Source organism: Eurypyga helias, unplaced genomic scaffold, assembly GCF_000690775.1.
Source record: "Eurypyga helias isolate BGI_N326 unplaced genomic scaffold, ASM69077v1 scaffold33580, whole genome shotgun sequence".
Lineage (NCBI taxonomy): Eukaryota > Metazoa > Chordata > Aves > Eurypygiformes > Eurypygidae > Eurypyga > Eurypyga helias.
The window spans coordinates 4020-18269 of NW_010228166.1; the positions used below are offsets into that span (position 1 = coordinate 4020).

The window sequence follows — 14250 nt, forward strand, 5'->3', positions numbered from 1 at the left end:
TCTGCTGTGGGGCCATGAGCTGTGGTTGCTCAGAGCTGCCCCAGACGGCCTCTTGCTGCCTCCCAGAGGCACAGGGCACAGCCAGTTTGGGGATGGGCAGCTCCATTCCCAGCCTGGCATGGTTTACCACCAGGTTTTAATGCATGAGAGGTGGAGAGAGATGCTGCAGGGTGAGGAACAGCAGCAAACACTTGGAGAATTCCTCCGTACAACGACCCCCGGCAGCTCCACTGCCTGCCTCCACCAGCCCACCCCTCCCTTGTCCCTTGTCCAGGGAACCCCTTCAAGGCCAGGCCGATGCTGAGGCTGCAACGACAGCAAGAAAAGCCCAGTTGATAAATGTCAAAAGAAATACAGTAATCAGCTGAAAGCAATTTACCGAGCCATGTAACCGCCCTGGGCTCGCCATTTTCCTTCATTCATTTATCATGGTAAACGCTTTGGCCAAAATACACAAAGCAGAGAAATTGTTGACATGTGGGGCCCTAGCAGAGCAAATCCTTCATCCTCCTCCCCCTCCCCACGGCACACAAACTAACTTTTTTGGGAGTTGTTTATTTAAGGACTGGAGAGCACTCCGTGCTCTTTGAACCCAAATGCCTTGGGAGCGGGGCTGTGGTGCTGGCCACCACCTTCCCTCCCCTCTCCATTGCCCGGGGCTGCCGGGAGGCCGTTGCTGACATCGGGAAGTACCTGCTGGTGGTGAGGAGTTGAGCTGCGTGACATGCGCAGGACCCTGTTCTGCTTCTACCTCCTCCACCTCCTAAAATGTGGTATCAGTGACTGGCACGGGTGTTCTGTAACTGGTCAGGGAAGGCAGATGCTGGTTCTGGAGAGTTCCTGTTATTGGCTTTCGGTCTTCTCTGTCCTGGCTAAACCAGCCGCGCTGACAGCACTGGTTTCGGTTCTCTATGCACGAAACTCAGGGAACCGCGAAGTCTGCCTCCCCTGCCAGCACTCAGCCCCCTCGTGCCCTCCCAGTGGCCAAGCTGCAGGTAACTGCTGGCCCCAGCAACAGGCAAATGCTTCTTTTGGGATGCGTGAACCTAAGGGCACACACCAACCAGGAACCAGCTCAAGGTTGCTCCTCCACATCTCGTTTGAACTTTATTTTAAGCAAAGTTAAATGCCACGGCTGGCAGCAGGACAGGACAGGTTTCTCCTGTGTGTGGTCTCGGCCTGTGCCGGGTACTGGGATGCCAAGGGGCTGGTGTGCACAGCGAGCAGGGCAGCTGTTCCTCCCGCACCTTGTCTGCTGCGCAGGAGCCCTTCCCGCAGCTCCCAGTCCTCCTTCCTGCTGTCTCGTTTCTAGTCTCAGTGCACCCAATTCTGTTGTCACCTGGACGAAGAACAGTGAGGAGAGTCCCCCCTGTCGCTCCAGCACAACCCAAGGTGGGGATGGAGCAGCTCTGTGCTTTGGCTGCTCTGGCAGTTCATCAGAGTCACCCCTGCCCTGCCCGAGGCTGCCGACTCCGGGCAGGGATGGGCACTGTGGCACGTGGCAGTCCATTCTTGCTTGAGAGGGGAGCGCGTCCATCGGGATGGTGCTCATCCAAGCAGCTCCTTGGTCTTCGCTGCCAGCAGCTTGTCCATCTCTGCTGCGGTGCTGTCTGCCATTTGCTGGATCTGTGGCAACACAGTACAAACCTGAGCCATGTGCCAGGTGATGCCAGAGTTTAAGGGGAAAGGAGTGACCGGATCACCTCCCAAAACAAAGCCTGAAGTCCTATTAAACCCCAAAAACGGTGCTGGGGAAGTGACTGGCTCTTCCTGGGGTCTCCCACCCACCCTCAGTGATTCTGTGCCGGTGTTGCAGCTGTACAGTGAGAACAGGCACCGGTCAAAGGCTCTGAAAAGAGGCTCACAGCACAAACTCTTGGCTTCACGAGTGACTTGGTCAGGTCCTTACTGAACAGAGCAACATCAGGGAAAGGCAGAGTCGGAGACCTGCTGGTGTTGGCACCAAAGAGAGGGGTCATCTCATTACCTCCTGCAACCTTCCCACCCTTGGGACAAGCCAGACAACAGCAGGGGCGCAGCCTTGGTACGCGCTACGAGTTCACGCGTCAGGTAACGCATCGGGTTACTTCTTGTAAAACGAAAGAAATGGCGATTGTTAAAGCCCTGCCCAGGGATCAGGTCTCCTGGTAACAGGGGATAGACATGGCAAGCATGTAAACAGGACCAAAATGTGCATGCGCTTCTTTGGGTGAGTGCAGATAGAGGTTGGAGCACGCTGGGGGGGTTTATGTGCTAGTTTTATGGGACTGATTAAGGTGCACTCGCCCTCGAGGTCTGGGGTATATGACAATGACCTTCCCTCATGCTGAAAAATTTGGGTACGAGCAAAAATTCGACTTGAGACGCTACCTCTACAAATGCAGAAAACCATCTGCCTGCTCTGGGAGAACTGTTTCCCAACAGGATTCGGTTACAATAGCGTGGCCGTTTTTCCTGCTTGCACGAATGCTCTGTATATCAATGTTTATTTTTGTGAGCACACAGAACTGTCCCGAAGCATTTGCAATGTATCTGACTTTAGCTGTTAATAAGCAAACAGCTAAAAAGTAATGGCCTGCCTTCAGAGGCATCAATTCAGCAAAACACTTAGGCTTGTGCCTGAGTTTATGCCCAAGTAATTGACTTGAGTGACATCTGCTCTTAGGGAATTAGGCATGTGCTTAAGTATTTTCCTGAATTGGAGCCAAAAAGTCCTAACAGAGATAATCTTGCTAGCCTTTTCATTAATAACAAACTGAGCAATCCTCATTAACACCAGCTGTTTTGCAATGGCCAGGCACTGTGTACGTGGTGGTAAAGCTATGGACGTGGATCCTTTCGCTCCCCAAGTTCAGCTGGTTTGTGCAACAATCCCCCCGTAGTATGAAAGCTTTCGGGGAAACATTTGGGTTTTTTTCCTGTGTCAGCTTACTACAGTTTGTATCATAACACCGGCTTTGAGACTGAAGCCCCAAATCTCGCAAATTAAAAGGAAATACAACAGCTATTGCTGACTCAAAAATTCAGCCCAGGGCCACCCATTCCCCAGCTGGGTACGCAGTGCTGAAGGATTTGGGACAAACGCAGCCCTGAGCTGGGAAACATCATGATGTGGCAGAAGGGGAAAAAAATTTACCTGCTTTTCTAGCAGCCAGATGGTGTCTTCAGACACTTTGCTCTTGAACTTCTTTACCTGGTTGATGCTTTTGCTTCGCACCTTTCTCAGGGCCTCTTTGGACTTGTTGGTGGACTGCTTGGCAAGCTTGGCCAGGCTCTCCCTGTGCTCTCTCGTTATCCTAGCAGCAAGGGGAAAGGAAAACCACCAAAAGGAAAAATAAGTGTCATGTGTAGCACTGTCAGATGTCTTTTCTGTGTTGGACTTCAGTTAAATGCAGCGAGACTCTCTGCTGCCGTACCCGACTGGCCACAGCCCCCCGCTGGCTGCGCAGGGGTACCCGAAAGCCACCCATGCTAAGACAGAACTCGCTCTGCGTGGAGGCCCAGTGTCACGGGGGCAGAGGGACTGAACAGCTCAGGGTGTGGTTTTGTCCTGCTCTGGTCCACCTGAGCAAATCGGCCACCTCTGCGCAGCATCGCCAGGGCAGCACGTCCCAGAGAAGCAAGTCTTGAGCCTAGAATGGGAAGCTCCCAGCTCAGCCCTGAGCTGGCGGACTTGGACTGAATCTTACTTGGTTTATAGTTGTCACTGCAGTGCCTGAAAGTCATGCTGAAATGTTCAGACCTTCCTTTTTTCTGCTGCCAAAGCATTTGTGGGGAAGAGGGAAAATCCAGCTCCAGACCTGAGAGATGGAGCTGGAAAGTGTAACCCTGCAAAGCCAGGAGCAAACCTCTGTCCCTTCCTGAAACTTGGTATCATCTCCTGGGAACTGAAGAGCCTGAATGATAGATCTGCAAGCCACAGAGCTGATGTTTCACTCAACTTTATTCCAGCTCATCACGACCAGGCTTTTCTACCATGATGTGAATGCCTGGTTTGACACCAGGACGATGCTAGACAGGGCTTGCCACAGGTAATTCAGCCCAGAACTCCAGGTCCACCTTCTCCCTGACACGGGGCCAGTTACTGCTGTGGTGCCCTAAGAAAATCCTCCGCTTCCCGTCCCAAACCACAAACTGCAGGTGATGAGGGAGTGCGGCCATCTGAGTAAGGCACGGAACAGCTGACACCTCAGCTCTGGTCATGCTCCAACACCTCCAGCTGATCACTGTCAAGATCAACTGCTAGGGCTTAACAATAATATTTTAATTATTTTCATGGCTATTGAAGTTTCCAGACTGCCTTGAGAACGAAAAACCCCCGGCGCGCTGAGACTCGCTAGCAAGAGAGCGCCCGTCTGCTCGCAGGAGATATTGCAAAATAAACATTTCACAGGAGTATTTAGAAAGGGGCTGCAGCAGCCCGGGTCAGCAAAACACCGAGGCCAGGACCCTTCCGGCAGAGAGCTCAGGAAAGGTGGAGCGAGGGCTCTCAGGGCTGCTGCTGCTGCCAGGGTGTGTGTTACAGGCGGGGGCTGGGGGGGCACGATTGGACCCAGTCGCACGCACGCCAACACCTTCCCCGGGCAGCCAGGTCCTCACAGATGTCTGTGGCGACGCTGGCCTCTGGCCAGTTCACTTGATTTCACGGAGCAAGAGGGAATAGGCTTCCCAGAACCGCTTAGTAATTACAGGAATTTGGGATTGCTGGACAAGCTGACAGACCTAGAGAGCAGCCACCCAGCACCACGTCCCCGGTGCCCCCTTGGATAAGATGCCCTCGCTCAGGGACACCCCCAGCCCTGCCCCCGGCTGAAGGACAGCCGGAGGGAGATGGTCACTGAACTCCACATGTGGTGAGAGGCTTCTGGTCAGCGCGGGCTGGAGCCTGGACCAAATGCCTAATTAGAAGTGAGCGGGGTTACGTGTGGTTTCCTCCGCATCCCAACATCGATGCCTTCAGGGCTTCTCATGTTCGATCTCCCGCAGCACATCCGAAACCACCAACGCCGGCTCACAGAGGTCTGGCTGAGGTCAGGTTCTCAGGCAGCTTTTTGGGGGGGTGCGGGGAGTCAGTCCCAGCTGCTAAACTTGGAGAAGGGAGCTGGAAATCTCTCCCCATCTCCTGCTGGGTGGCGAGGCGAGCGGGACCGCAGCAGCTACTCGCCTCCCCGCTCCCGCTCAGCTTTTGCCGAGGGTATCACTCGCCTGCTTGGGGCTGCCGAGCCTTTAAGGAAATGTTTTTGTTTATGCAGCGCTGCCAGATTTCCTATGCTTCTTGGCACAGGGTCACAGCTTTCATGCCTCCTTGTCTGTCTTTATTAACACCAATTTCTTTTTATCACTGCGCAGCGCCGTGGAGTTTCTCAGCGGGTTTTATGTTCCAGCCAGACTGTGTGTAAATTCTCAGCAATGCTACCAACAATGCCAGAAACGGATGCTTTTTCAAGCAGATGCTGTTTCTGGTTAAGGAATCCGTCAACACGAGCCAGGCCCATGGTTTCTAAGGACAGTTGTTTAATCCTGCCCCCAGATCTGGGACTTTTAAAGCTGTTCTTAGATATGTTTTCTTTTCTGTCTAGTAACCATTGCCCCTACCCCCTTTAAAGCCAAAAAGCATGTGAATTGAACCTGGGGAAGGGGTGCCAAGAGTGGGGAGGAAGGACGAAGTCCCTGCCTGTTGCCCCTTCCGCTCTCCCCTGGGAAAACGCCACCTCCCCTGCAGCCCGTTTGGCCAGGAACAGTCCTGCCGGGATCAGGACAGAGCCTGGTGACTGCTGTGCCACGGAACATACATATGTGGCCCCACAGATAACTTCTCCTCTTTTTCTGCTCCCCGCCAGCCAGCAGTGGTCGAAGCACCGCAGCCCTTGGATGCTGCCCTCCCCACATACGGCAAGCGCAGCCCCACAGCGAGCACGAAGGCCACGTCTCCAACGCAAGGCGGGTAAGAGTGATTTCTGTATCTCAAATGCTAGGAATTTCCTGCGAACGAGAGGGATCAGTTAAAGGAAAGTGGGCTTAACTAAATACTCTGCATGCATAATTGCAGATAAACATAGGGTACAATGTATATTGCTCAACAAAAAGCACGCGGGAGACTTCTGATGACGAGCGACGGAGCCACGCAGCCCAGAAACAGCTTTGGGGTTTTATTTTCAAATGACATTTTTTTGAGTCCTTTCTCCCCACAGTAGGTATCTTTGCATATTTCTTAAAGGGCAAAAGGAAGAAAAAAAAAAAAGCTCACAATGAGTCATTAAACATTCAAATGAGTCATCTGGCTTTCAGTAAAGCATGTGTAAAAATATTACTGATTTACAAACAATATCCAGTGTAACACAATGGGTCCAAAAAAGATGAATCTAAAAATGAGGCAATACCATAAAAGACACAAGGTCAGGTCAAATTCGGCCAAGAGATCAACCAATACAAATGTTCCCATGGCTGGTTTTCGTTGGTTTTTTTTTTTTTTTCTTTTTAAACCCTCAGAGACTATGTTTTTTACACAAATAAATATTGCCTGTGCAGTGCTAGAGCAACGCAACCAGGCAAATGCCTTCGGCAGCAGAGGGGATCCTGGCAGTGAAAACGAACGAAACGAGCGTACTTTTTCTGTTGAAACTGCAACGCAAAAACTAAACTGACAGAATAAACACTGAGGAGTGAACTCCCTCTTAAACTGCTCAGGTGAAACGCCCTCAAGCACTGAAGCTGAACCTACATAAGGCAAAATACAACGCTTGTGTGTCCAGCGGATAGGCCAGATTAAAAGTGGTTTTCATAGCAGGTCAGGCAGTTCAGGTTTGATTTTAGGTTTACTGTGCCTCCCTCACGAAAGACCCAACTTCTGCAGAAACAATGCTGTCTCTTCGTTTCTGATTTGTTTGCCCATTTCGCACACTTGCCACAATTCTGGCAGTTCCACTGCGTCCGTCTGCCGTGTATTCTTTCATAATCACCTTTAGCGTTGGGGAAGTGAAAAAACTTTAGAAGTTTTAAAGGAGTAATTAAGGGATATAATGTTAAAGAGAGGCCTCTAGCAGAATTTGATTCTTTCTGCCCCCACTTTGCGACAGAAGGGCTGAAACTGTCTGCTTGTCCTTTTGATAAGCGGATGAAACTCTGACAGACCCAGTCGCGCTGCTAAAGAGCCGGGGAGAAAACGGGAGCGGAGGTTTCCACAGGGCATGTCTCCCAGGCCAAAAACTCTTTTACCTTGGGCGAAAGGGGCCAGGAGCATCCCCTACACAGCGGAGGAACAAGGGAACACGCCAGGCAGCTCTGCCCTGGGGAGAGAGAGCGCGTGTTCGCTCTGCAGCACCGCAAAAGATCCTGACGGACCGTACGCGTTTGTTTAAAAAACATTATTTTTTTAAAGATTGGGATTTGCAGTTTTGGAGTTTCCACCCCTGCAATTCATATTCAAGGATGACCCAAGTGCCCATTAACAATCAAACCACTGCGCAGCAACCCGGGAGCCTCAGCAATTATGAAGATAATGGTGCCCTCCTCCTCCTCTGCCTCCTCTCCTGAGGAATGGGGGAAGGGCAGGGAGCACAGGGAAAAGAAAATCAGCAAATAGAATGATAATGTCATTCCCTCTCCCTGTCAGCAACGGAAAGCTGCAATTAGGTTTCTCTGCTCAAAATGCCAGATAAAATTCCATAGAATTTTTGAAGGAGATCTAAAGCACGAGAAATACTTGGCTTCTCTTCACTGAGAAGTCACCTGTCTGTAAAACGCAGCGCACGTGCAGGGTGCTGGTGCGCGCGGGCAGCGCGTGGCGCCGTCTCCACCCTTTGTGGGAGCTGCAGCACCCCAGCACCATGTAACCCCAGGGCGGGAGATGACGTTCGTCCGCATCCGCCCTGGGTATTTACACAGCTCCATCACTGCAGGGCCTGAGCACCCCAAGAACTCGTGAATTCCCCTTGCACCACCCAAACCTGGGCAGGGCAGCGCTGCTGCTCCTGTTACAGGCTGTGTCTGGTGAGCTGCACGGCACAGTCCGAGCGAAGCTGCTGGAAGGTCTCGCTCCTCACAAAGTCCAGCCTGACCCCAGGGGAATGAGCAGCATGCACGTGTGGGGAGCACTCAGTGCACTCCCAAAGGGTATCCCTCTATTTGGTTTGGTCTGAAAGGAATCCCATCCACAGGCAGAGACCCCAGCATGCTGCAGCCCAAAGCACGCTAAGCAGGGATCACTGGGATCGCTTCAAAAGCACCCTCCTCATCCAAACTGAAGCATATGTATCATAGAATCATGGAATCATAGAATCCATGGTTTGGATTGGAAGGAACCATAAAGCCCACCCAGTTCCAACTCCTCCTGCGACGGACAGGGACACCTTCCACTAGACCAGGTTGCTCCAAGCCTCATCCAGCTTGGCCTTGGACACTTCCAGGGATGGGGCATCCACAGCTGCTCTGGGCAACCTATCCCAGTGCTCCCCACCCTCTGCAGGAAGAATTCCTTCCTTATATCTAATCTATATCTCCCCACTTTCAATTTAAACCCATAGTGGCAATTCCTGCCTTGTCCAAGGGCTGGGAGACACCTGCGATGGGCGAGGGACATGATGCTCAGTCCTCGGCCAGGAGCAGCCTGCTTTTCCATCAGCCTAACCCAAAACTTCCACGCAGCTGTCAGTTACACAGTGTGTATTACCCCAGAAGAGGCAGTGGGTTTTTCAGTCAAAGTTATGAATTTCCTACCTCCTTCTTTCATCACTTCCTTTTAGTGCTCTTTGCAGCAGGGTGCTATTCACCCCTGATACTACTGGTTCACTACTGCGTTACTGCTGCTCTACACTGGTGTAACTCAAGGGATTTACAGCAGGGCAGCAAAGAATCAGCCCCTGAATTAGAGCAATACAGCTTCAAAAGCCTGTGGCTGCCTCTTGCAAAGTGCTGCAGCCAGCTAGGACCAGCATCCTCCGCAGGAGGAAGATAAAGAACAGTAAGACCAACCATCAGATGCCAAAATATGGTGACTTAGAGCTCAGAGGCTTGGAAAAGCTTCCACCAAATGCTTTTAGGGACTCAAGATTGTTTTTTTTTCTGAACCTGAAATCCAGCTATTTGGAAAATAGCTGCACAACATTACAGCAACCGTGCACGCTTTCCCTCTAAAGGGCACTTGCTGCAACCTACGGCGTTATCTTGCATGACGACGAACTCGGGGAGCCGTCAATACTCACTTAGGGATTGGCACCCGAATTATTGTCCCATCCACTTCTGGGTTCAGGTTCATGCCACTCTCCCTTATAGCCTTCGTAGCTGCAGCTGTGCTCTGTAAAACAGATCAAAAGGTAAAGGGAATTAGGAAATAATCATTCCCATATGCCAGAACTCCGTCAATAGTTGGCAATCCATCTCCACGGAACATGGAAACATTTACTTCTGTTACCAGTAAGATCAGGAAGTTACATTGGTGCAGAGAGCTTTGATCAAACCGAATGGGAAGCTATGGCCGCGCTCAATACTGGGGTAGGGGGGCACGAAGGGGGGGAGAGGGGAAGGGAAGCGACAACAAAAGAAAACTGTTTTGCTTCTTTGAAACTATTGGAATGGTTTGAGGCAACGCAGAGTGAAACCGCAACAAACTCCCAAGGCGCAGCCTGACTGTGGCGAAGGGGATGAAAGATTCTGAGCATTTAAAGATTCCAGTTGGATGTTTCCCACTAGAAGTCACACACTGCCAATTTAGAAACGTTAACGAACTTAACCACTTCAGCACTGCGACCTAACCACATTACAGCAGGGCAGTAGCAGCTGGCTGAGAAATCGAGCCTGTGCCCAGCTCTGTGTTTATTTTACAGCTTATTACTTAGGATTAACTTCTCAAAACTCCATCACTGCTGGCTGACGCTCTGCCCTGTTTAGGAGGTGGGTTGTGCAGGTTTGCCTGGTAACTGCAAAGTGCTGAACAGGCTTCCTCCCCCATCCCAGGGCACTGGGGTGCCGTTACAGAGCGCCAGGCTTTACGGTTACGTCAGAGTTTTGCCGGGAGCTCCGCAGTTCTCTGCCAGGCTGCTTCGTTCTTGACATTGACAATAACAAGACCAAGCGAGTCTCTGTTCTTGCGGCACTCGCGTGTCATTCCTACAAGGCGCGTTGCTATTTCTGATGCTCCTTCCCATCGTTAACTTTAGCTCCAGGCTGCTGCAGTAGATGGTATTCAGCTTTCCTCAACTGAGGCACAAAATACAGCTCTGCCCATTTGTTTAGGCCTCTGACATGCCTGGATGAAATTAATGCTCTGCTGGTGTTCTGTAAGGCATAACTGCTGTCCTCTAGAACACCAGGGCTGAGAAAACGTAACCAAGATGATCTCGGCACATTAGGAATGTAAACGTGCTGCTCTATGGACAGAGCTTGCTCTGTAGGAAGGAAATGCTTAGTAAAAGCTGTGTTGTTTAACACACATACGGGAGGAGATACAGGAAGGGGAAAATACTGCAATATTGCCCCCATCCTCTTGCAGCCTGTGAAATAAACAGCTGTGTCTAAAAGACATAGTCCTTTTTGGTTTTCTAAGTCTTGGGCAAACAGAATTTGGCCCTGCAAGTCCTTTTCTATAATTATTTTCTTTCCCAGACTGTTCACACATTTTTATTTGCTTTCCAAAGCCATGAAGCACTGGCTATATGCTGTAAATAATGACATCAACTAAACGTGTCTGTCATGGTTTTAAGGAGTTCTGTCTATCCATGACATTATGAAGCAACTACACTGAGAGAAGGAGTTTTACCTCCAGTTCAAATGAGAAGTGCTACTTGGGCTTAGATTGCAAAGGTATATAGTGTGATATGTAGCTTCTCACATGCCCATTTCTCAGTCTGAGCTTCTGCCTGGACACGGGCTAAGTCATGGAGGGACTCCCCTGGCCCTCTCAGCTCTGGCACAACGAGGGACCTCAGTGCACTTGCTGATGAGGGGCCTTCATTCTTCAAAGCCATTATACACGCTGGATACTCTTTAAGAAACACTTAGGCATCAAGTGCCTTACACTGACCTCCTCTGAGACTTTGCTGACTTAATTAATTGGGGAAAGCCTTTGGAAAATAAATAGAGATAAGCTCTGGCAAACCTCCAGACCTGGAGCGGGATGAATAGCTAACCTTGAGCTTGTTACTGCTCCCATCTGCCCAGCTCTGTCTGCAGGAGCCTGCGGCAGGGGTCCACCAGTGTGCGAAACTTGGATTTGCTGCCTCATGTAGGGGCAAGTTGAACTAAGCTCCTGCAGAAAATTAAGGGAACTGAGCTCTCCCAGAGGACAGGTCAAAGCCTCTAATTTGGGTTCTGACCTGCAGGCACTGCCAGGGAGGAGCTCAGTAACCTCAGCAGTGCCCGAGTCAGGCCCTGTGCCAGCACTTGGCATGGGCCCAGCTTAGTCCTAACAGGGATTCTTTGCAGAAGCTTGTAGGCTACACCAGCAGCTGCTTCCATGAGCTCCCAGGGGGTGTCCCTAGCCCTGGTGACAAGTAAGCAAGTTTTAGAGGAGTGTGATGGTGCCCCCAGCACAAATACAGACGATTCCAACTACACGTCTGGTTCTGTGCATGGCTGCGTCTTCGTAACGAACTGAAATGACATAAATACAACAGGGCAGATGCAGCATTGTTTCCACATGTGTAATTTGGGTGACCAAAGGAGACTGTGAGTGTGCTCGAGGCTTCTGGGTGCCATACAAGCACAGGAAACAGGCAGACCTTTCAGGGCACAGTTAATCCAGGTATCCGTCCCGCAACACGCTCAGTGGTGCTTTCCAACTAAGCTCTTGCAGATCCAACTGATGGGAAACCAATCCCCAAAGCAAACCCCTCATACTGTGGAATCTATCGGGTAGGACCCCAAGAGCAATCACAGCCCGACGGTCTCTCATCTGACCCTCATGCTGCTGCACGAGGTGATTATCTCCCCTCGCGATGCCTTTGGTAATGTGTCCTTACCTCCGGAAAATTGGTCATGTTCACTATAATGAGCTGTGGTGACTTCTGTGAGATCTGCCCCAGCTGGTTCAGTGGAAACTTCCCATCTCTTGTCATCACAATGAGGTGATCGAGGGCCCCTCAAAAGAACCAAACACAAGGGAGTTTCAGTATGATACAGCGATGCTGAAGAAGTGTCCCCCTTCCCTCCTGGTATGCAAAATGTAAGTGTTACATAAGAAAAAAACCCCATGTTTATTCAGACTTCAGGTGCTGTTTGTGTTCATGCATCCCCTGTGGCATTTGCAAGCTAAATATTTCAACGCTACTCTAAAGGACAAAAAATACAAAACCAAAACTCTTGTTTGTTTTTGTTACTAGAATAGGAAAACTAAGCAAGTTTGCTAAGAATTAAAAGGAAATCGCTTTTTCATTCTTAAAACTTAAAGAAAAGCAGAATGTTGTTATAAAAATCAAGACAACTATTGTCTTTTACTTAGTAGTGTTCTCTTAAACGTCTCTTTTTTTTTCCCAAGTCCCAAGAGGAGGTGTTGTACACTGCCTAATTTAAAGTATTCAGTTTCTCCCTGAGCTACTCTTAATCTGCTCTCTAGTTTCTGCTGCAAAATGTTAACAGGCCAAAAGGCACATGAGACAAGAGGTACTTTATCAGTGCAATTAAAAAAAATACCTATGGTTAAAATAAATAGTTAAGAGTCTGAGCTACGCTTTCCAACTCCATTAAAGACTGAAGTGTCCCTGCCAGAGCTGGGGTGGTGAATGATTCAAATTTGGTCATTGTTTAATGTTAAAATTTTATCCCTGAAACTTGATACTACTTACAAATACGTACGTTTGGAGTGTTATAGTAACTGTAGCTTAGTCAAATATATTCACGTTTCTTCCTAAAACACAGAATTCACTGAGCGAGCAAGGCTTGTAAAGGTCACTAACCACAAAGACACACAGCAAAAAAAAAAAAGTTTGTATATGCCAGACACCAGCCTGATGGCAATTTCCAAAAGGCTAATTTAATGGCAATTGGATTTTTCCTGCACTACTGCACCATTAGCTGACAACCTGCTTCTTCATCACATCTGCAAACAGTTCAGTTAGACACTTTTGACATCTCCCACTTACAAAAGCTATTTCCAGGAAGCTATTAACCAAAATGGATTCTTCCTGGTCAAGCTCAGGGTGAAGAAAGCCTTTAGTTGGGGATGTCAAGGTTGTGGTAATTGGGTGCCCAGTGAATAACTCAATAAAAAGGAAATCCATTTTGAAAAACACAGAGTTCACTACTCAGTTCAGTATCCTTATTTACAGGCGATAGAGCATCGTACGAGAAAGTTACCAACCTGGTGAGGTTCTGATACTGAGATTTCTGCTGAATTCTTCTTTCAGAGCTTCTACCACTGCCTGCATGTCTTCATTGGTTTCCTCCAAATTGATAATATCCTCAACTAGGGCAGCACTGATATTCACTCTGGCTTGACTCTGCCCTTTGCCTTTAGCTGCAGATTACACGTAAAATTAATGTCTGTTTCTGGCAACAGTTAGTTGTTGCATTAGCAAGCGGCAAGAAGATATTAAAACCCCTGTTAGATTCAGAATTGAGCCTGAGATAAACTGAAGTGTATTTTGTAAGGAGTAAATAGCCCAGCACGTGAGCACATAAGCCAAAATATATTTGTAGGTCACGCTGTGAGCCCCGACGCCAGCCTGGAGTGTGACGACTGCTACCGGCTGCCCCAGCGCAGCAGCAGCTCCGTGCAGTACCTCTCCCCAGGGAACAGCGAAAGTTTCCGTGCACTGCAACACCCCCAGCCAAACCAGCTCCTCCAGAGCTATGCCCTGCCTAAGTCAGGTCAACAGTGGTACCTGAGATAAAAAGGGTAAGAACAGAAATTCTGGCAACATACCGAGGGGTTGCAAACACCAGGAAAAAGGCTGCTGCCTTTACCTTTTTTGGTAGCTAGCTGTCTGGTGAGCAGCATCTGATGGACACACTGCCTGCAGCCGTCCAGGAGCAGGGCCGGGCAGCCTGCAGGAGCCTGTGGGAGCCCCCTTATTGTTGCGACAGAGGAGCGATAAAGCAGGGAAGGCAGATGACGGAAGCATCTTAGTGCCAGAGCCATCGGTTACAGCGCTTCTCTAACTCACCTGGAAAAGAGAAGAGGCATGTGGTCCCCTCGGCCTGCTAAAAAGCAGCAGACTCGGGGCTTAGTTGTCCCTGTGAGTGCAAGGGGACCATTCCGCAGGGGGGGGCAGCGGGTTGGGGTGTACTGCAGTGACAAGAGGGAAGCTCAGTGGAAGG

At 49.9% G+C, this 14250-nt stretch overlaps 1 protein-coding gene across 1 annotated transcript; it reads right to left on the reverse strand.

Moving 5' to 3' along the window:
* Positions 1 to 1438: 1438 nt before the first annotated feature.
* On the reverse strand, positions 1439 to 14097 carry MRRF (mitochondrial ribosome recycling factor). Its single transcript, XM_010158655.1, has 6 exons — positions 13897 to 14097; positions 13292 to 13447; positions 11955 to 12073; positions 9201 to 9292; positions 3137 to 3296; positions 1439 to 1626 (listed from the first exon to the last, which is right to left on the reverse strand). The coding sequence occupies exons 1-6, from the start codon at positions 14069 to 14071 to the stop codon at positions 1549 to 1551; spliced, it is 780 nt and encodes a 259-aa protein (XP_010156957.1). The 5' UTR covers positions 14072 to 14097; the 3' UTR covers positions 1439 to 1548.
* Between the last annotated feature and the right edge of the window lie 153 nt (positions 14098 to 14250).

Bases quoted from the DNA above. Each gene is read 5' to 3' on its own strand.
- MRRF (XM_010158655.1), bottom strand. From the start codon at position 14,071: ATGGCTCTGGCACTAAGATGCTTCCGTCATCTGCCTTCCCTGCTTTAT. The intron at 13,448-13,896 runs GTAAAGGCAGCA...TGTAATCTGCAG, and splicing joins ACAGCTAGCTACCAAAAAAG to CTAAAGGCAAAGGGCAGAGT. The intron at 3,297-9,200 runs GTGAGTATTGAC...CCTTGCTGCTAG, and splicing joins ATTCGGGTGCCAATCCCTAA to GATAACGAGAGAGCACAGGG.